Source organism: Labrus bergylta, chromosome 1 (assembly GCF_963930695.1).
Source record: "Labrus bergylta chromosome 1, fLabBer1.1, whole genome shotgun sequence".
Classification (NCBI taxonomy): Eukaryota; Metazoa; Chordata; class Actinopteri; order Labriformes; family Labridae; genus Labrus; species Labrus bergylta.
The window spans coordinates 6,886,350-6,909,328 of NC_089195.1; the positions used below are offsets into that span (position 1 = coordinate 6,886,350).

Consider the following 22,979-nt stretch of genomic DNA (forward strand, 5'->3'; position numbering starts at 1 on the left):
CTCCCCAGAGCGAACAGGGAGCTAGCAGCACAGAGGGAGGAGACACGCTCAGACCCAGCCTCTCTGTGTGTGTATGTGTTAGTGTGTTAAACTGCGTGTGTGTGTATGTGTGTGAGGCTGTGAGTGTGTGCCTGTCGCAGACTAGCAGGCAGGAACACTGCTGCACTCTTGTTTCAGCACACTTTTTCCCTTTAACCTTGCCTTGCCTCGGTTGCTGAGCTCAGGCTTTGTTTCCTCCTTCACTTCAGGACAAAGGGGGATCACCGTGGGGGAATAGGAGACAACACACGGCAGCTTTTCACTCCTTTCCTTCCTCCTTACTCTCTCGTAGTCACAGCTGACAGCTCCGAGCGGGCGGACGTGCAGGCAGGATGATAGCGGCTCAGCTTCTGGCCTACTACTTCACTGAGTTGAAGGATGATCAACTCAAGAAGGTGGGTGAAAGCAGCTTTAACCTGGGTCTTCTCTGTGCTGAACAGGAGAGTTGTGTAATATTACAGCAGCCATGGATAGCAGGTAACCATAACTAGCCTGTTTCAGGCTGTGAGAGTAGGATGCAGCATTTGGGAAATAGAGGAAGAGGAGGCCATTATGAAATGTAATTTCTATTTTAGTTTGTTAATGGGTTAGCCATGTTTTACATGGATGTCCTTGAGAGGGGCTGTGGTCATGGTGATGGTGGGGATGGGCCGCAGACAGACAGACCCTCGTTAGAGAGTGTTTCCGGAGCGTCTGAAGCAGACAGGTGGCTGTGAGGAGCAGTTGGGAAAAGTCGTGAGCTTCACAATCTCCTCCCTCTGTGGCAGCTTTCTCCACTCACAGATTCTTGCTCTTTATCACCATTATTCTCTCATATTTCTCATGTCTACTCATTTATTCTCATATTTCTTCTGACAGAGGTAACATAAACTTATAGGCAGAACACAAATGTCCCCACCAGTAAAATCTGACCTCTGGTAATGCACAGAAAATGACTCAAGGTCCAGTACAAATAAGCGACTGGAAGGGATGTCAGACCGGCAAGATATCTCTGGGGAGGTTAAGTGAGATGTAAGGGGAATTGGAGATTTGTGATGTCATGTGTGATGTCACAGCACGTAGATGCACGTGCCTCAACTGAAATAGGTTAGTGGAATTTACAACCATCGTCGTCCATAATGAGGGAGAAATCCTTGAATGGACAGAAGTTATCCAGCCATGTGAGTTTTGAATATAAATGATTCAGCCCATATTAATAGAGAAGTTACCATTTGACAAAACGGCCTCCCCTCTGTTAAAGGACAGTGACAAAAGGAAAAAGGAAGAATTATCATCATGTTTGAGACTTTTTAGCGACAATGTTCTCTTTATAAAATCATGTAGAACAGCTAACAATTGGTCAAATGAAACTTACTTTCTTTAAATTCCAGGAGGACTTAAACATTTTCTGAAGAAGCGGGATACTCAGTATAGTTAATTGATGGCTATTCAACCCATTATGCCGATATTATTGGGAACAAACTTGAAATTGCATACTTGGCTTGGGAACTAAAGTTTGACTGGTTCAAATACAGAATGAATCAGTTAGTGCAAAGAGTACACTGCTATCTGGACAGGATGCCCTTCTCTTCCAGGTGTCCTTATGTAGTGGTTTGTTCCCCAGCTCCTGCATTCACACGTCGGTGTGTCCTTGGGCAATCCACTTAACTCCAAGTTTCTCCCACTACTTTGTCGGCCGTGTGTGAGCACATGAATATTAGTTAATGTGTGAAACATTACTTGTGGGTGTTCCACAAGGTTCAATCTTAGGCCCAGCCTTTTTTTTTTTTACAATTTTTATTAATAAAATGATTCCATTATCCCAATACCTGACCGTAACTGTTTTATTTGATTTGAATTACTGATTTATCACTGTAGTAATTTCAAGCTTTTAAATTATTTTAATGTATATATTTTATTGTTCTTAATGCTCTTTTATTGATTTTTTATTTTCTGTAGTAGCTTTATCTCATTTCTCGTTGTTTATCATTTATGTATGTTTTCTCGGCATCATTGTAAATGAGGGTCGCCCTCAATGATCTCTGCGAGAACTTAAATAAAGGTTGATGATGATGATAATACTGATGGACACTTTACATAGAAGCCTCTGCTATCGGTGTGTGAATGGGTAGGTGTGACCTGCTGTGTAAAATCAACCATGGCAGCCCCCCATATTTAGACAATTAGACACAGTACTATACATAGTTTTCCTCTGATTGAAAGGCTAAGAATAATAATGGCTCACAGAGCAACATGATGAGACACAAATGTGAGGAACGTGTTTCATGGCACAGTATAGCTTAGTGAGTGTGATGTTCCTCATTGCATGCACTGTGTGATTATGTAACAATAACGATGAGAGTCCTAGGTCAATCGACCTCACACAAGATTCCATTCATGAGATTCATTAAAGTATTATAGGGGAATGTTTCAACATGTTACCCTATTTGAATTAGTTTTACCTCTTAATGATTATTAGGTAGAAAAAGTTCAGAAGTTGCTTCTTTAGATTGCCTCAGTAAAACTACTATCCGTCACCAAACTCCATTGACAAAAACAGTCATTTTTACCTTGCAGAATAAAGGAGGTAATTGTTTTTTACTCTCTCCGTCTGTCACTTTGATTATGTTATTGTGTGACTTTTGTATTTTAAATCATTGGTTTGGAACCTTAATAACATTAATCTAATACACAAAACACAAAATAACTAACCTATCTAAGCAGCACACATACAGTATGTGTTCTGTGAGGTAGAATTATTGTTTTTATCAATGAAGGCCAGTTGCTTTGAAGAATGCAACATAACACCGGCACTCTTAAACCCCAGGGTCCATCTGTAGGACTTCTTTCAAAATGTTGTCAGACATTTAGTATAAAACTCAGAGTCTGTCAGTGGAAAACATTTTTAGTGGATGCACGATAAAATTAAGCTGTAGCAAGGGCTTTCGTTGCAGCCCTTTTTACTGCTGCTGAAACAATGCCTTGGAGAATTTACAAAACATTTTGTTCCCATTTGTCATTTGCACCCCTTGAATATTTAAAAATAGGTCCATGGATTAAAACAATAATTTGCTTTAACTGTAATCCAACAGATCCAGTTACTCAATGTAGGTATTCTTATCCAATGAATTACTTTAAAATCGGACAACAGTCTTTTGGTTTACAGGGTTGAGTTGTCCTGGTTCAGGCGGCAGCTCTCTCAATATGTGAGTCTTTGTGTTAGGTGAATCAATCTATTGACTTTTTAACTACCACTCCATCTCGGTGCCCAATCTCACAACATGCTTCTCATTAATCAGTTCAAGGAGCGGCCACACAGTCTGAGGTGACCTTGCATTGGAATATAATGAAGGAGGTGAAAGGAAACAGGGCACGGCCTACTTTTTCCTTTAGATAATCATACTTTTATTGATGTTTCTTCTTGGAGTTCTTTGACTTGTCTGTTTTATTTTGCTGCCTTTGTGAACCGCTTTGCTACTCTTTTCTTTTCATTTCATTTCAAATGTATTTCACATCTGTAGGTCATCTTTAAATGCCCTAACTGTCTGAACCCATTATAAAATCTGCAGTGGCTCTACATAAAACAATTCATAACTTTTGTTTTTAATAATATGGTCTGTTTCATACACTGACACCTGTGTTTCTTTCTTGTGTCCGCTTCTTCAGATTGATAAGTACCTGTACTCCATGCGCTTCTCCGACGAGACGCTGAAAGATGTCATGAACCGTTTCCGCAGGGAGATAGAGAACGGGCTCGGCCGAGACACCAACCCCACCGCCACTCTCAAGATGCTGCCCACCTTTGTCAGGTCCATCCCTGACGGATCAGGTACCGTCTACACAGAACAAGAAATTACAAGACAAGACAAGAAATCATATTTTAAAAAACGGATTATTGTAAGAATCAAACAATTCCAAAACATCTTTCATTGGTTCCTGCTGCCAAAAAGAATCCAAACACTGAGATAAGCCGAAATCATGAATCTATGAAGGAAACAGCCGCCATTTATTTATGACAAAGATGTTATTCCACAAGTTATCTCAGGTTGTAACAATACTCACAGCAAGACTATTATGACTGTTACAACAAAGAAAAATAACAACTTAACTCAGCAAATGGACACTTTTCTAAACCCCAAACCGTCTCCTTCCCTACTGTATGCGTTGTATGCTTAGTAGCCAATATTGGGTAATTACTTGTTCCTAATTACCAAAACTTGGAGACAAACACTGTGTAAACTGCACTGTTCTCTCTCTCTCTCTCTCTCTCTCTCTCTCTCTCTCTCTCTCTTTTACCTGAGGTTTGGGTTTATACACGCCTTAGACCAAAATCCACCCAGTGTCTGTGCATCCATCTAAAATAACAGGAAACACAGAGAACATACCACAGTGTTACAGAGTACTGTCGCAAGAATAAACATTTAAATGATTTATTGGCTCGTAAGAAGACATTAAAAAGAGAGTAAATATATCTTTAACTTCAGACCACATTTATCACATTTTGTTTTAAAATCAAATGTTAAAAATGTCCAGCATGTTGAAAGCTTATTATCAACCTTTAATTCACGTGACAAACTGAACTTCATTGTAATTATTCTGATGTCAAAGACAACAAAACACAAAATACTTAATAAATATCAGAATAAATTATAAAGATAACTGAAGACATAAAAATGATCGAAACATTAAAACTAGTTTAAAAACAGATCAGTAGATGCATTAATGAAACCAATGAACACAACATGTCCTGGGAGCTGCTGCGCCCATGCATGCCGTCATTATTTTTTCACCAATCACAAATAAGGAAAGCCACCATTTTCTGAAAATAATCAACATCAGGAAAATGACAAATATATTCATATGAAAGGGAAGTGATCCCATTCACACACTAAAAAACAAAGAGTACAGCTTCTTTATGGAAGTATATCGATGAAGCCATACTTTTAGTGTGTTAAAACCTCACCTGATGTTTCCTGTTTGTATCTGGCTATAAACAATGTGCTGATGCGGTCAAATTGTCCCGCCCGCTCTGTGACATAAGCCTCTTTGTGCTCTCGATTTGGCCTCAGTATTGTTTTAGCTCCGGGGCCAAACGGCTCAACAGGACCGATTACTGGCTGCATACACCTCATAACCAACACTGTCAGATAAAAACATACTGTCAGTTCTATTGATCTGAGACATCATTTAATGAGCAACACTTTCACTCAAACCTTTGCACATTAAATATTCATTCTCACACGTTGGAGGAAATCTCCTGTTATTGCCAAGCAGTAATAAAACAGTAACTGCTTTACATTATGAATGTGCATGTTCATGGGAATGAAATAAGAGTCCTCGATAACATACTAGAATGTAACACAATGACAAATGATATAGCAAAAGCAAAACAAGAGAAATTAATGAATTATATTTTTTTTAGTAGAACAGGATTAAATACTAAATGTTGGACAGCGGAGCCAACATGCAGCTTTAAATGAGCTTAATGTACTCAAAGATATCACCCTTCAGACCATTGTCGGTACTCACATCGGGCAAAGTCAAACTGGGCCTGTTTTCCCCAGAGCACGGCTTGTCCTTTTTAGTAAACAGAAATAACATCAAGTGCCTGTCAGACATATTGCTGCCCCAAACAGGCCACACTGCCCCTCTTCTCACTTCTCTCACGTTATAAATAGCCTCAGGTTGTGACAAATACAGGAGGTCAGAGGGGTCAGAAAAGGGCAGAGTTGAGGCTGACAGTAAAAACTGATAAATATGGCGGGAAGAATGTCTCAAGTAATGAGAATAAAATGTGTTCTTTGTGTTTTTCTTGATAGATAATAGATATGATGACGTATTTTTCTTCTAACAGAGGCTCTTATTTAGGAATCAATCCTGTAGATTGTATTAGAACATTGGTATACAACCTGGGATCCAGGCCCGCCAAAGATCTCAGAGGGGGCGCAATGCTTAAGATTTGCACATATTACCTAAAGTAATGAAAACAAACTTACTGGATAGTTTTATACAAAGTGTGTACTAAGAACAAGTGTGTGTTAACCCTTTCCTATTGGGATTTTATCAATGAAAATGACTTCTGGGGTTGTATGAGTTGTTGGACTTCTAAAAGGATGCATTTAGTTTTACCAACAAATTATATGAAGCTGTTTAGTTGTACAAGCAAAGTCAACCCATCAAAATAGTTTGATGGGTTAGGGCAAATAAACTCACAAGCCAGAAACTGTTGGAGTTGCACATGTAGAAAGTTAGACATGGATACTTTTGGGATTTAACTGTATAAACAAATAAAGAAATCTAACATGTAAAACTGATTTCTATTAAACCAAGGTGTAGCCTGGAGATCAGTGTGCAGTGAGGTTATAGTGGGACAGGAAAAATATAAAGGACACACACTCTGCAGCACATCACTAACACATCTATATGTCAGGCACGGTCACTTCTCATTCCGCACAGGTCAAGGGGATAAAAAAGAGCAATGCAGCAAACACTGCCGTCATGGTGGCACTAAATGAAGAACATTGTTCGGTTGGGAGGCTGGATGTTGGAGCTGTTTGCCTGTAACTTAAAGCTCACCGGTCTAATTGCAGCCACAGTAAATGCATATCCACAAACTAGAGTCTGTTTGCAAGAAACTTGATCCCTTTCTTTTTTTTAATTAGTACTAACTTAGGATCAGTGTCAGATTAATGTCATAAATGAAATATAACTTTGAAACCAAAGTTACAACTTCTTTCACTTCCTTTCACTTACAATTATTAAACAGTTCAGAGCAGGTAAATGACCTTTAGGTTCAAAACAACTACAAAATATATAAAATATAACACAGTTGTATCCCTGTTAGAGAATCAGAAAGAAACTCTGAGGATATATTTACAGTTTGGCTTCTTGCCATGAGTGACATGTTACCTTTGTTCCTGATTACTGTCTCTATTCACCACAGCCCCTTTGGTAGTTGCAACTAAAGTGCATCTTAAAATAAGGTTGTGTTGTTTGATTACATAAGAATAGATATGATTATATTAATCCAGAAGGAAATTTAAGTGAACAATCTCTACAAATCTGGAGTATAACAATAAGAGTAAAACAACTGAGCATCAACTAATGGAATATAAAGTGTATCAGGCTTAATGCAAAGCATTATGTCCTAAAGAGCTTCTTAAGAGTTATGGTTGTATTTGTCTCTTACCTACATTAATCATCATTCATTTTGTTTTATTGGGTCACAGATCTGTATTCTGCATATGCCCTGCAACTTAAAGCTGACTGAGCATTGAGTGAAGTGTGTTGCTCATGCCAAGATAAATAAAATAGACCTGACCATGCACTTGAGCTGAGAGTGAAGACACAACTGCAACTATTTATTCACTTTCTTCCTTTTGGCATTACACATGATCTTTTCTAACCTTTATCTAACCAGAAAAAGATAACGGAGATTAAAATGATCCTTTAATAAAAGACAAATGATAATAGTATGCATTACATTTCTTATAGACAGGGATGAAATGGCATCTGAGTATCTTACATTATTATTTTTGCAGATAACCATGATAAGTGCTCTATGGCCTATAATCGGCAAAGCTCTTTTACTAGTGATGCCTCCACTGAACATTGATAGAGACAGAAAGTGATAAAATCCTCATTTTAGAATGGATTAAAGCATTTTTGGGACCCAAAGGAGACTTGTCTTTGTAGATTAAATAATTTAGAACCTAACATGTGTTAAGTAAGAAAATCTTATTCTCAGTGGTTTGCAATTTTATGATAAACCCATTCACCCATTCTCTAAAGTCACTTATACTGTACGCTTATAAAAAGGCACCATTCCAGCTTCATGATGAAGTTGATCTTTTACATTTTGATATAAAAATATTTTACATGAATAAATAAGAGTTTTACTTTAACTACAGACTGATGAGCAGTGGTAACGATACTGTACATGCAATACTGTAATGGGTCCTCAAACACCACCGCTAACTCCAGCGACTGAAATAAAAAAGAAATGACACTTTTCTTCTATTTATACATTGGCCTCAAAGTAGTGACATCAGAAGCAAACTGATCAAGCTATTTGCCCCAACTGATAAAGAAGTCCTCAGATATATTAAACAGTGTTCGGTTGATGACTGCTGTAGCTGAAATATTTGTTGTTTTATTTGTACACAATAAAAAAACATTTTAAAATCTGTAACAATTATTTGTACTCTGATTTTGACAGAAAAAGGAGACTTCATCGCTCTGGATCTTGGGGGATCAAATTTCAGGATCCTGCGTGTTAAAGTCACACGAGACAAGAAGCAGCCGGTTCAAATGGAGAGCCAGGTTTATGACACACCTGATGACATCATCCATGGTAGCGGCTCACGGGTAAACAGACATATTTACTCACTATGTTTCAAATATCATTCACGTTTTACTTTTGAAAATCAGGGTCAAAGATCGTATTTTATTGTCCCAAACTATCTGGATGACTCAAACTGTTTCCATGCAGATATCTTCTGTTTTTGTCTTCCCTCATAACAAAGCGCAGTTGTATATGAAGGGTCAGATTGAGGGTCAACAGTGTGTAAAACGACCTTCTCAATAACACTGTGAATAAAGAGTGAAGTGGAGTCAGAAGCCACGGCAACCTTCAGTCAACTTGTAGAGAACAGCCGGCAGTCGTATGGTAACATGATAACCCAAACATGAGGGATTGTCTGAGGCCGTGTGATCGGATCAGAGCGTGACTTACACAGACAGAGCACAGACAGATGCTGTTTAATGAAATGTCAACGGGACAGCTGGCCAGACATGTAACATGTTATACATGTATACTGTTAATAAGGACGTTTGCACTAAGAGGGGGGGCGGGGGTTAGTGAGACAAACAGTGTAAATATGTTCACATCCCACAGTTCAGGCAGCACGTGATGCACAGAAACTTTGCTTTTCACTGCTTCACGGTGTCTGTATCGATCATAGAGGTATCAGCTGGTAGTTACAGGTGAAAACAATCAGTTTTAATCTGTAGCTGCTTTGCTTCTATAAATAACACAGAAAGATGTATTTTTCTCATTCTTTCTCGTATCACAGTCCGTTGCACTTTCTAATTAAAAAAGGAGTTCAGGTTTATGTAACTGCTTGTATTGTTATTTTTGTCATGATTATTTTGTGTTACTCGTGTAAGTACACAAAGTCTGTTTCCCGTCTGCAGCTCTTCGACCATGTCGCAGATTGCCTGGGAGATTTCATGGAGAAGCAACAGATCAAGGATAAAAAGCTTCCTGTAGGATTTACGTTCTCCTTCCCCTGTGCCCAGACCAAACTAGACGAGGTAAACACTTCATGTGTTGTAGACTAACAAGCAAAAAGGATGACTGTTTCACAATAAACTTTTACGTTAATATAATCAATATCGCAGTTAGTTAATTCTTTCATTTGTCAAGTTTCGAGGTTAAAATGTGGGATGGGGGATATTTTTGGATTAAATTGAATTTGATCTTATCCAGGCAAAGCATGAAACAATCTGGAGGATGTTCAAGAAAAACGTCCATTGTAAATATTTGCTTTTGTAAAAAGCTAACTATTGTATAATTTGACCTTCAGTACTGTTGGAAGCAGGCACTGTGGTTGGAATATCAATGGGAAGACTCTCTGGTTTTGCCAAGTCTGTCTAACTGGTACTTAAAACTTGGCCTCATAAAGATGTTTGTTTTATAGGCCGTCTTAGTGACATGGACAAAAAAGTTTAAAGCCAGCGGCGTAGAAGGCATGGATGTTGTGAAACTGCTGAACAAGGCAATCAAGAAACGAGGGGTAAGTTTGTTTTCTCTTGAACATGAAACATTTACATGTGGTTGGCTATATGGTCAATATAATTATTGATTGGAAAAAAAACATATAAAACATTCATTGATAATGGTTTACTTTTAAAAAGCCCTTTGAGACCAAAGCCATGACAGCCTGATTCTTTTTTAATTTGTTTTGAGTGAAATATAATCCTGTCTTTTCAGGATTATGAGGCAGACATCATGGCCGTGGTGAATGACACAGTTGGCACCATGATGACCTGCGGATTTGACGATCAGCGCTGTGAAGTCGGCATCATCATTGGTAAAGACAGTCTTCATATTCTTTGGAAACAAACGACTTGCTCTTCAATTATTTGGTAGTCTGCTTTAAATTTATATCAGTCCAAAATGTAAACTCAATAAACACATAAATAAAGCAACTCAAAGAACAATGAGCACATTTCTACACGAGAGGGCGCCAAAGGTAAAACAAATATAACCCTGCAATAATAAGGCACTCAGTCTCCTGAACTCCTAAGAGCAAAAAATAATTCCCTAACCCTAACCCTTTTAGGTACAGGGACAAATGCGTGCTACATGGAGGAGCTGCGTCACATCGACCTGGTGGAAGGAGATGAAGGCCGAATGTGCATCAATACTGAGTGGGGGGCCTTCGGGGATAACGGCTCCCTGGAAGACATTCGAACAGAGTTTGACCGTGAGATCGACAGAGGCTCTATGAACCCAGGGAAGCAGCTGTAAGATGTTTTTTCTTTAATCTTTTACTATTAAAGCAATGTTCTGAGCAGGTTTTGGCTTAAAACATACTTTAACTTTGAACTGAAGACTTTAATAGAGTTAAAGTTAGGGAGTTTAGTGATTTCATCTCTTAACTCGAGAACATCTCCATACTAAAAGATCACGGTCCCAAAAGGGGAAGAAAAAAAACAATACCTGCTATATAAGAGACAAAGAGACCTGAAATGCTGTAATTTTAATGCAAAACACACCCACCATTTAGAACATTTTGTGGACCCAGTTTTGCAGAAAAAAACAAGCACTTAAGAGTTCATTGAGGGTTGCATAAATTTGCAGCTGTGCCAGTTAAGACGTTTAATCTTGTGAAATAAAGCAGTGTCTTTGATTTCACTTTTTTGTTTAATTTACTATGAAATATGAGCATGTTCTGTTTCAGGCATCATTGCTTGTACAATATTCTAAAAATATATTTTTTTGTTCCTAAGTTCATCTGTGACATTTATTTAAGAAACAGATAAATATGATGCAGGACTTCAAACATTGTGTCTCCTAGAGCAACAATTCTACTAAACCTAAGATGTCAAACGCAAAGCGCATCCATGATACTTCATCCATGATACTTTATCTAAAATACTGCTGTGTTTCTTCTTCTCAGTTTTGAAAAGATGGCCAGTGGGATGTATATGGGAGAGCTAGTTCGACTCATTCTGGTCAAGATGGCCAAAGAGGGACTGCTGTTTGAGGGACGGATAACTCCTGAGCTCCTGACGAAAGGAAAGATTGAGACAAAACATGTTTCTGCCATTGAAAAGTGAGTGGGAAGAATATGATGCAGTGCAATGCAACAAGAGAGACAGAATTGGGTTTTATAGGGGAGATGTGCTTGCCCAAAGCTTGTACATAAATTAAAAATCAACATTTCTTATTGCCTTTAAGGGCATCAATGTATGAAATGTTTTGTTTGAATGATAAAGTTCAATTGATTTAAAAATCTGCAAATGACACACGATTGTCTGGACTTCAAAAAAGTAGTGTGTTGCTTTTGTTTTCAGCAGCAAGGATGAGACGTTCAGTAACAATAAATGTTTGTCAATTCAGGACTAAAGAAGGGCTGAAGAAATGTATGGAAATCCTGACAAGGCTCGGAGTGGAGCCTTCAAATGAAGACTGTCTGGCTGTGCAGCATGTGTGCACCATTGTGTCCTTTCGCTCAGCAAACCTGGTCGCTGCAACGCTAGGAGGAATCCTCTCCCGCCTAAAGGAAAACAAAGGAGTCGCACGCCTCCGCACCACTGTGGGCATCGACGGGTCTCTGTACAAGATGCACCCTCAGTGAGTATTCTCTAAGAGAGGGTCGGAAAGGAGAGTTGTGTGGAGATGAAAGTGCAGTGATGCTGCATACTAGAAGTTGTAGTTTGCATAAAAAACAACTCCATACTCCAAAAACATACATCAAACTGATTAGATGAACATTTTGGAGGATCAAAGGCGGCACTGCAAGCACTATGATCTAAAGAATCCTAAGGGACGCAAACCAGGTTGTTCATTAATGCTGTTTTCAGCGATCATAATATGATCTCTATTTTCGTCCTTATATATAGAAGAATTAACAATTTCAGGATGATTTGGCCCATGAATGCACAAACCCTGCTGCTATAAGTCTATCAATCGTTTTATTATTTCTACTTGTTTTATTTTTACATTTGTACTTTTTTGCTGTCTTGGGTTAGGTGCCCCTGGACTCCTTTAAAAATAGAGTTCATATTTCAATGGGGATATGTATTTTAATATAATGACTAAATGTAACAAAAACAAGTAAAAACTACACTTTCCAGTTTATGTTATTAAACATTTTTGACAGACGAGTCTGTGATCATGCCAGCATCCCCATATTGTGATGAATATGCAGATTCATTTTATGATAATGATTTCAACAATATCACTCAATCCTATGTACTCATGAGCTGATACTAGCAGTGAGTTTTGATAACAATACGTAATAACTCAAGTAAAGAGATTCAATTTAATGACATAGTTCAGTCTGTAGGGAAAAAAGTTGGCCTGTGTAAAATACCGCCTAAGACTATCATAAAGAATCTTCAGTTTTTTACATTCTTAGAGGATCTGATGTCAAAACATCATTTTTGTTTTAGAATTTGAAGACTATTTGGATTTTGTCTCACTGAGCACATCTGTATAATGAGTCAATCTTTTGAACAGATACGCACGCCGTCTGCACAAGACAGTGCGTCGCCTGGTCCCAGACTCAGATGTCCGCTTCCTGCTGTCCGAGAGTGGGAGTGCCAAAGGGGCAGCCATGGTGACAGCAGTGGCGTACCGTTTGACGGAGCAGGCGCGCCAGATTCAGCAGACTATGGCGGAATTCAGGCTGAGCAAAGCGCAGCTTTTAGAAGTGAAGAAACGCATGAGGGTGGAGATCGAGAGAGGCCTGAAGGAGGACACCCACAAGGAAGCTACAGTCAAAATGCTGCCTACCTTTGTGAGGAGTACACCAGATGGAACAGGTGAATACAAATAAGAAACACACAGTAAGGAATGAAGGGGAGGACATTCTGCCCTAACTTCAAAAGTGCTATCTTTTCTCTCTTAGTTGGAAAATCAGGAATGTGGCTTACGCTTACTCTGATTTCCAGATTTTAATTTCATATATCAGTATGTCTACTCTTTCTAGTGTCAGAGGACATGTTTTATCTTTTTATAAACGTTTACATGAAGGGAACAAACACAAAAGTTTCAAGCTTCAAAATTAAAAGTAAATACAGTGTATACAGTGTGCCATCATCAGGTCACTAAGATGAAACATGAGAACAAAAATACATAACAAGGTGAGTGAGGATTTGTTTCTATATGCATGTGAAAACACATGAATCATAATTTGTATTTACTTTACAGTATTTAATCAGAGCAGCCCAGAATGCCTGCTGGAGAAAAAACGTGCTCTCATTCCTTTCAAGTGGGAAAAAGAGTTTCAAACTGCCCGATCTATTCAAGTTCAATTTATTTTAGTTTGATGTCATTTTTCTTTTAAGAATCAGTTTATTCTGTATGAGAAACTTTTCTGTGATGATGTCTTCATCAGAAATTCTCCTGATAAATCACAGTAATGGTTAAATATAGTTAAGGGAAAAATGAAATTTGATTATGAGCCAAGCCGCCCATCAGCAGGCTGAAGTAAGTATAATAAACACCTATTCAAGCTGTTTTAATTTCATCTCTATTATTAATTTGAAGTTGGTTAAGAGCAGTTAGATAATTGTCTAGATGTGGATTTTATCAATAACTTTAATCACACAGTTTTTTTCACCATTGATTTACTAAATCACATGTTATACAGAGATGTCACAAGAAACCCCGGCTCAAGCTGGCTTTATATTTTTATCTACACACACAGTACCATTGTATTTCTGGCCAAGTGTGTGATTTTACATTCATTCTGTTAAGATACTACTTAAGCTGCACTTCATAAATGTTTCTACTATTTCACACGTCATCAACATCTTTTCTCTGAATCAAACCATGTCTCTGTGCTTGTTTTAAGGTCAGGTTTAAATACATGACATCATCAGAGGTTATACAACTCTAAATTACCCTGGCATGTTTCAAAGCAGTGTTCACTGTTTAGTACAAACTCAACAGTTCAGTTGAGGATTCCCAGTTCAATTAAAAGCAAGGTTTGTCTAGTTGGCAACTTCCCAACATCCTAGCTGCAGAGATAATAAGCACACATGAATCAGGCTGTCCTGCATTGTTTAAAGAAAAGCCATAAAGATTATCTACCTCAAACCGTCATCACTCAAAAAGATTAACATCACCAGCACTAGAAAGCTTAGACGAGAAAATAACAGCCAAGAGGAGAGCCAACTACTTCATTTGTAAATTACAGTATGTCAGTAAACTGAAAAAGTGGTTATTGGAAATGTTGTGAATCCTGGAAGTTTGAAGACAAAGTCGAATTCAATGCTTTTTCAGCAGAGTTTTTTAAGCATCAAAAAGCTGTAATCTTGTAAAATAAGAGAGAATTGATTTAGGTCATGGTAGATTAAAGCCCTATTGATAACACAAGTAGCCATAATCCAAACTTTTTCCTGCATGTACATAGGCTAAATTTAGATGTGAAGTCAGGGTGAACCAATGTGGGAATGCAGCAGGACATATTAAGGAAAAGGTCTATTTTTTCGTAATGTCTTTGATCCTAATCTTGAAGCGCCTTTGTATTACAGAGAACGGAGATTTCCTTGCTCTGGACCTCGGGGGAACAAACTTCCGTGTGCTTCTGGTAAAGATCCGCAGTGGCAAAAGGCGAACAGTTGAGATGCATAACAAAATCTATGCCATTCCCATCGAAGTCATGCAGGGCACTGGAGAAGAGGTGAGAATTTTCTTTTTGATGCCACTGAGTATTTCATTTATTTAGAAATAAATGAAGAGTTACAGATTTGCACCTGTACTTTGCCTATTTTCAAATAAGATATATTTCTACTGTGTATCTGCTTCATGATCTAATAGAATCAAAACCAACATATCCATATCTCCCAGTGCACAAACCCACTGAAAGCATGTCTCTTTCCAGCTTTTCGACCACATCGTGTACTGCATCTCTGACTTCCTGGACTACATGGGAATGAAAAGTGCTCGACTGCCGCTGGGTTTCACCTTCTCCTTCCCATGCCATCAGACCAGCTTGGACGCAGTATGTTCTGTACAAATTATTTCAAAATAAGGCCCAACAAAGAGGAAATGACTGAAACTATACTGACCTTTTGGCCTATTTTGAGTAGTTTTGGTCAGATAACCTCTAATACTCAAGATTTCTCAATTATGCAAGGCAATGATCTTCTAACTGTGGCAGGGCCAAGGAATTGTATCAAGCTTGAGCAGAGTACGGAGCACTCAAACTCGTTAAACAAACTGGACTTTGAGGATCAAACGTGCTTGTGCACTGTATGAAATGTTTAGTGTGAGAATGACCTTACAGTAAAATATGAAGCTACAACAATCATACCCTTTCATATAATTACAAAACGCTGACCAAAAGGGTTGGAAAAAAGTGGCTGAAGTTTTTTAAAGATAACACTAAACTGGTTTAAGGATACATTCAAATAGCTTTTTTTGTTGTTTCACCCCATTGTTGTCCCCTGTGTAGGATGTTTAAGGGTTAACCTTTTTAATCAACTGCTGTAACCTCTTCAATCTTTTGACAGCTATAAGGTGTTGTATTATTTATTCAGGAATAGTGAGAAACGTTACCAGTGTAATGTGTTCTGCAGGGTATCCTAGTAACCTGGACCAAAGGCTTTAAGGCCACAGACTGTGAGGGCGAGGATGTGGTCGAGCTTCTCCGGGACGCCATCAAGAGGAAAGAGGTAATTTCAAATAAGAAGTACAACTGATCTTCTTTTGCTATAACGTTACTACTGTGGAAGATCAGCAACACAAACCTCAACACAAACACAAAGGGTTCTCTATCATTTTCAACACAAAACATTTCATGTGAGGAATGACTGCTTCTGTGGCATTGTTGCTGCCAGAGCTAGAAAATGAACAATTGTTTACTGGTTAAAACTGGCTTGCTGCTTAGCCCATGCCCTTGTTGCTTGGAATTTGAACTAGAAATTAGATTTTTATGGAACACTGCATCTTGCACATAGTTCTTCGTAGCTCAGATTCTTTTCTCATTCTGTATTACAAAGCTAGATATAAAACATTAGACTGAGCTTTGCAGAAATCCTTTGTAATGTAATGTCAGATCCTAAGAACTTTAGCATGATGTGCTTGTTCTGTCTAGCTGCTATATGTTCCTCCTGTAAAGAACTACTTATTATTTGACTTTTCTTTTTTCTTTTTTTTTAAATGCTCCTTACTCTGAAACACGGCAGGTAATAATTTGGAAACCCTATTCTGGATCAGGTCTTTTAAAGCAGATTAGCAGACAGCCATCACAAAACAATAACTGTACAACCTATGTGTGAGATTCCACTACAATACATGAAGTAGCTCCATGCTAATCCTGCCATACTGACTCATTTGGACTTAATCACAACTTTGCACTAGCAGCATTAAGACGATTAAACTTCATGTTTACCTGCAGCTAATGCCACCTCTGTATTATGTGCTGGTATACATTACAGTCCGCCCCCCCATTACTCACTATAAATAACACATACATACATTAGACATTTTATTACTGATAAGTGTGTTCAGGAAGTTATAATAATCATGTCATCATGAGTTTCTTACATTGATTTCACCCTTTTAGATGGAGAACCGAGTAAGTATGTTGTCACTGTAATTCTTAAACTGGCAGGTAAAGCGGCGCAGGACTGCCGCAGTGTGTGATGACTTTTCTAGTAATAGCATGTCATAACACCGGAAAAAACTACTTTCAGAGTCAGACAATATGGAGGAGTGTTTGTCTGTGTGTGCAGTGTGGGATCTATCTAAAGCTCAGAATTAGCAGAGGGATGGTACCCTGTACTTTGTGTGTTTGGCAGAGCTCCTGAACTCTCTGAAACAGCTTGTGTATTTTATTGTGTAGCTTGTGAGTGTAATGCATTGTGCTCAGCATCGCCTGATTTCAAATAATCTGTATGCAGCAAGATGAATATTGTAAAAAATCTCACATATTTTTAAACTTTGGACATACAGTATTATTATATTTTTACAGGTACAAAAAGTAATGTTCCAATACATACAACTTAATAACAGTAGGCAAAAGCTTACGATCAAAGAGACAGCCTTTTTGTTTGTTAGATCCTTCTTTTAAACCAGAACCAGCTGTGATATCACTCTCTTCAAAAACACTAGATTGAAACGAAATGGTCTACCACTGCTTTGAAATGTTAGCTATGTCATTGCGATTAGCGAATATTGTGTTTTAAAGGTTTTAGCTTAGATCTAACACACAATAGCACAAAAAAATAAACCGATCATGGCAGCGGAAGATCAGAAACCTGGGAAATTACAGTTAACGGAGTCTGGTTGCTTTGAAGGGAGTGAGATAACAACTGTTTGTGGTTTAAAAGAAGCGGTTTAGTCTTTGATTGAAAAATGGTTTATCCTTCCTGTCATGTTGTCAGTCACTAATACGACAATCTGATGACTAGCAGGTGGTCTTTGTTTGGACACATTTGCCCCTGAAACAGCCATCCAAGTCTGTTTGAGAACTGCCAACCAAATCATCCTCTGGAGCAGTTTCAAAGGTGTTTGGAACTATTAGTGATGTAGACACCAAATGATGCAAAAGAAGGGTGCAGGTTTAAAAGAACTACCCAAACTTCTGTTTTACAATGATTATGTCAAACATAGATAAGACATCATCATTCACATTTTTCTACAGAGGAATATTTTTTTGAAGCTTTAAAATAGTAACGGTTTAAATAACTTAAAGAGCCCATATTATGCCCTTTTTGGGGTTGGTATATTTAATCTATGTACCTACTTTTGTACGTTCACAATAGCTAAAGTTAAAAAAAAGTGTCTGTTTTCATGTACTTGCTCCCTCTCCACTCTGAGTCCGTCAGCTGCACTCTGTTGAGCCCACACTGTTAGACCCCACGTGGGCCAAGTCTGCTCTGATTGGTCTGCCGATCCGCTCTGTCGTTATTGGTCAGTTGCTCAGCATGCTTCTCGGAAATTTAAACATGAGCTGCTGGGCTTGCCACAACGAGCCAATGGACTTAGATCAGTGATCTCACACTGACAATGACACCACACTGACACATTTTTATCGAGGGGGGCTAGAACCGAGCGTTACATGCAGCTAATGCTGCAGGTAACAGGAGGACGTTGGAGAAGCTGCGTTTCCGCGGACTTTGAATTTATGCACATAGATGTGCCTAAACATGCACAGGACACTTGGAAAACACACTAAAGAGCATATAACACCAGAAAAAGCAGAATATGGGACCTTTAACTACTTTGTACATGGCCTATTTGATTATAACACAACGCATGATTCTTGATTTCAGAGCTTATCGCTACCGATTTGTAGTTTCATTATACTTCTACCTGTTGTAAATTTAATTCATGTTTGTTTCCTAGGAATTTGAGCTGGACGTGGTTGCCATCGTAAACGACACAGTGGGTACGATGATGACTTGTGCATATGAGGAACCAACCTGCGAGGTGGGGCTGATAGCAGGTGAGTTAAACAACAGAAATGTTATTTTTTTGTCATATTTAGCATACTATCCCTTAGTTTGTTCATAGTTTGCAGAGCTTAAAAAAGACTCTAATCCACACGTCTTGGAAAACGAGGTTCTGTTATGATAGTTTGAAGACAGTTCTTTGCTGTGTGTCTTTTCAGGTACGGGTAGTAATGCTTGTTACATGGAAGAGGCTAAGAACATTGAGATAGTAGAAGGAAACGAGGGCCGTATGTGTGTTAATATGGAGTGGGGGGCGTTTGGAGACAACGGCTGCCTGGACGATATCAGAACAAAGTACGACCAGGCAGTTGATGAGAACTCACTCAACGAAGGCAAACAAAGGTAACAAGACGCCACCAGTTTGAATCTATATCTAAGTTTAGCAGATTTGATCAAACCAAGGAAGACCGTGTTGCATGCCAAATAAAACTTTTCTTACTTCTTCATGTCAGATATGAGAAGATGTGCAGCGGTATGTACCTTGGAGAGATAGTCAGACAGATTTTGATTGATCTGACCAAGCGTGGTTACCTCTTCCGTGGACAAATCTCAGAGACGCTGAAAACCAGAGGCATCTTTGAGACAAAGTTCCTGTCCCAGATAGAGAGGTGAGTGAATCATTAAGAGATAGATAGAGCTGGGGATTTAACAAAAGCCCAGTAGCTTCTTGACTTATCAAGTTGGTTGTGCAAAGGCAGATAAAGCCATCTGTTAACTATCATGTTTAAGGAAAAAAAAACTACATCTACAAGTACATTTTTGGAGAAAATATAAGTTACTCTTTTTTAACTTGAGCATAGTTTCAAATTAATCACATATTCAGATAAACACTGGGTTAAAATGGGATTTAAAAATAATTCCTATGTCTAGTTATTGGTAAAGAGATTTATTTGTCCTCTATCTCCAATTCAATTCAATTCAATTCAAAAAACTTTATTTGTCCCCGGGGGGCAATTCAAAGGCACATAGAGCAGTAAATTAACAACAGTGCAAGTAAACAAAACATTTTAACCTAAATAGAAAGTGTCCAGCAGGGATATCAGAAATCTAGGGATTTATTTAAATGAGCAATGCATTTAAGTTTGTGAAGGGAATTTCCTGAAAGAACTAATAGTAAATAAATGACTCACTTTTCCTTTGAACAGATTAAATAACCCAAATTTATATCTAACAATAATCTAGTCTATTTGGGAAAAAAAGTGTATGATCTGTAAACTCAACTCGCCAATCGATTAGAAGCAAATCCCTCTGCATGTTACTGTAGTGAGGTAGAAACACTACTGCAGATATTTTACTCCACAAAAGTTTATATCATTTAAGTGAGAATGGAATGGAAACCACTAAAAATAGTAATCAATTTAAATTGTTTGTTTTATGTTATATTTCAATTAAAGCATTATCTGAGACTTTCTACATCAAAATAACTGTCAAACATTTCAAATGTCTGATGACTGATCGTGCACTCAGGGACATTAACTCATTTGGATCAATTAAAAAACTTTGTCGAAGACAACAATCCAATCAAGTTCATCCCGTTGTTATGTTCTGCTTTGTGATTGGTTCGATGCAGTTTCAGTAGGAAATACGTCATAACACAGAAGTTAGATACTCTCTATGAATAAATTAATAATATATTAGATAATATTATGTATTTCTATAGTAGAAAAAATAAATGAGTTGTTTCCCATTGGTAGGAAAAGATCGTTTAAAATTTTGAACACAAGACATAGTTTGCAGCGCAATAAAATATCTTTTATATTTAATCGATGGCTAAAAAACACAGCAACTAAAGTATGATTGAGAGGAGACGCACATAAAAATGTGTGGGAGCTGCATTGTTCACAGAAAAGTAGCATCTAGGGGGATATCACACCTATGTATGCGTATAGGAGGGCGATGCAGTGTGACGACTTGAGTTTATACACTGTTTAAGCCTACCTTAGCCTCTGGGAACAGCTGTGAGGTATCTGGTGACTCTCCTGCTGTTGGCTGACCTCTGACTCTCTTTCCCTCCCCCTGCCCCTGCTTCTCCACAGCGATCGTCTGGCACTGCTGCAGGTCAGGGCGATCCTGCAGCAGCTGGGGCTTGACAGCACCTGTGATGACAGTATTATCGTCAAGGAGGTGTGCGGCACGGTGTCCCGCCGCGCAGCTCAGATCTGTGGAGCCGGGATGGCTGCTGTGGTGGACAAGATCCGTGAGAACAGAGGATTAGACCACCTGGATATCACCGTGGGCGTAGACGGCACGCTCTACAAGTTGCACCCACAGTAAGACACAGGAGGAGGCTATAATAGAGGGCGTGTTTAGGGGAGGAAGGGTTTCAACCCCTTCAAAACACAACAGAATATAACACATTCAGCAGCCTGAAAAACTTGTATCTACTTTTGTGTATCAGTATTTTCACAAGGGTAGATCAAAAATAATTTAGGAGGAGTTTACATTATGTTAATTAAGGGACATTTCAGCTCTTTAATGGCTTTTAACACGGAAAAAGGAAGCTTAAGAAGCAGTCATTCATCAGTAAGTGTATTGATATGAAAGAAACACTAATAAATATATCAAACATTTAGCTATCATTTGTGAGTTGATTGAAAATTACCATGTTTTTCATTTTCTCTGACTAGCAACACAGTCCCCTTTACAATGCTATAATGAAAACAGTTGCCTTCATACCAATGCTGTGTGTAGTTTGAGATAATCACAATATCAACAAAAGAGTGGAGAGGAACATACTGGCGGACAGAAAACATAATTTAGCAGTTTAATTATGTGCAGGGAGATGGTACCAGTGCGAAGTCTATGGTCATGCACTGATAGATAAACAGCCCCCAGTTGCTCGAGGGGAATTCTCCTGATAATATCCTGCTGCAATCTTACATTAGCTTACCCGGATATTCTGCGGAAAAAATACCAGTGTCTATTATCCATCTTCTGTTATCCAAAATCATCATATCACATGCCCCCCCCGCCCGCCCATCCCTTACATGTGACAGGCCTTACAACCAGTGATGAAGCTTAAGAAATCCCATGTTTGTTGCTTTTACTGGAAAGCATCTCTGTTCTTCTTGCTACTTGTCCTCTGACCAGTTTCCTTTAATTCTCTTTCTTCAGCTTCTCTAGGATCTTTCAGCAGACAGTGAAGGAACTTGCCCCGAAATGTGACGTGAATTTTCTGCTGTCCGAGGATGGCAGCGGGAAGGGGGCCGCACTCATCACCGCTGTGGGCTGCCGCCAGAGAGAGCTGGAGGCGCAGCAGCACTGAGGAGCTCCATACCATCTGTCCTCGAGAAACTTCCTGCTGCTCCACCATGACCTTCACCCGCCGCACTGCCCGACTCACCCACCCACTTGGCAGCCGTGACTCCAACTCCGCCCCACCTCGCTCCAGCCCCCCGACACAGGCAGAGAGACATGCTGCATGTATAGGGAATTAATATCTAATATTTATTTATACTACAGATGGTTTATTATTTGAATGTTTGTACATTTCCTCAATAGCTTGTCAATAATCTGATAAAACTAAACTCCTTAGCTGTGCAATATTTGTGTATTGCTAATTTTATTTTTATATGAAGGCAAATATATAATTGTATTTATATAGCTGCGGCCACTTTGAACCCCAGAGGTCATTAGGTATTTGCAACACAGACACAAGATAGATAGGCACTTTTTATATGAGAGTTAGAACTGCAGCAGTTAAACTTCATGGTCATGACATGAAACACATCTTTACAGACGCCTTCGGCTCAGAAAAACTGTTCCAAAAGGGCTTGCTGCATAGGGTTGAATGCAAGAGTCACGGCTGTTAAAATCACCCGCATTTTCTGTACAACTTGTTCACACAATGTGTTTGGCTTCTAATCCCTTTCAGTGTAACTATCAGTGTAACTCACATAAGAATTCCAGCAGCACCATCCCATTTTTTCCCGAAGAGCCGAGAGTGTAGAAAAGGCCCGAAGTGGAAGTGTTAGCGTATCATGTTGCTATTTGTGAACTACTATACATTTGGTGTTGTGATGAATTCCATTTTTGCTCATTGTATACGCGAAGAATAAATGTTTATTGGGCCCCAAGAGAGGAGTGGATACTACGAGCGCTTCTGTGTGTATTTGTGGCAGCGTGTTAGTGTGTCCTACTGTTTCAACCTGTAGCTTTCAATGTCCAAAGCTTTGTGGAGACTGCATGCCTTACATTAAGACAAAGGAAAGCACTGGATCTTTTTCTTTTTGTTCTCGCTCTTTTTTTTTTTTTTTTTTTTT

At 38.7% G+C, this 22,979-nt stretch overlaps 1 protein-coding gene across 1 annotated transcript; it reads left to right on the plus strand.

Annotated features, from left to right (window-relative positions):
• Positions 1-22,979, plus strand: LOC109988211 (hexokinase-1). The gene is made up of 18 exons (XM_020639631.3): positions 1-434; positions 3,685-3,847; positions 8,237-8,385; positions 9,214-9,333; positions 9,720-9,815; positions 10,013-10,112; positions 10,365-10,548; positions 11,205-11,360; positions 11,648-11,881; positions 12,770-13,074; positions 14,791-14,939; positions 15,141-15,260; positions 15,838-15,933; positions 18,611-18,710; positions 18,876-19,059; positions 19,170-19,325; positions 20,754-20,987; positions 21,832-22,979. The coding sequence occupies exons 1-18, from the start codon at positions 372-374 to the stop codon at positions 21,980-21,982; spliced, it is 2,760 nt and encodes a 919-aa protein (XP_020495287.1). The 5' UTR covers positions 1-371; the 3' UTR covers positions 21,983-22,979.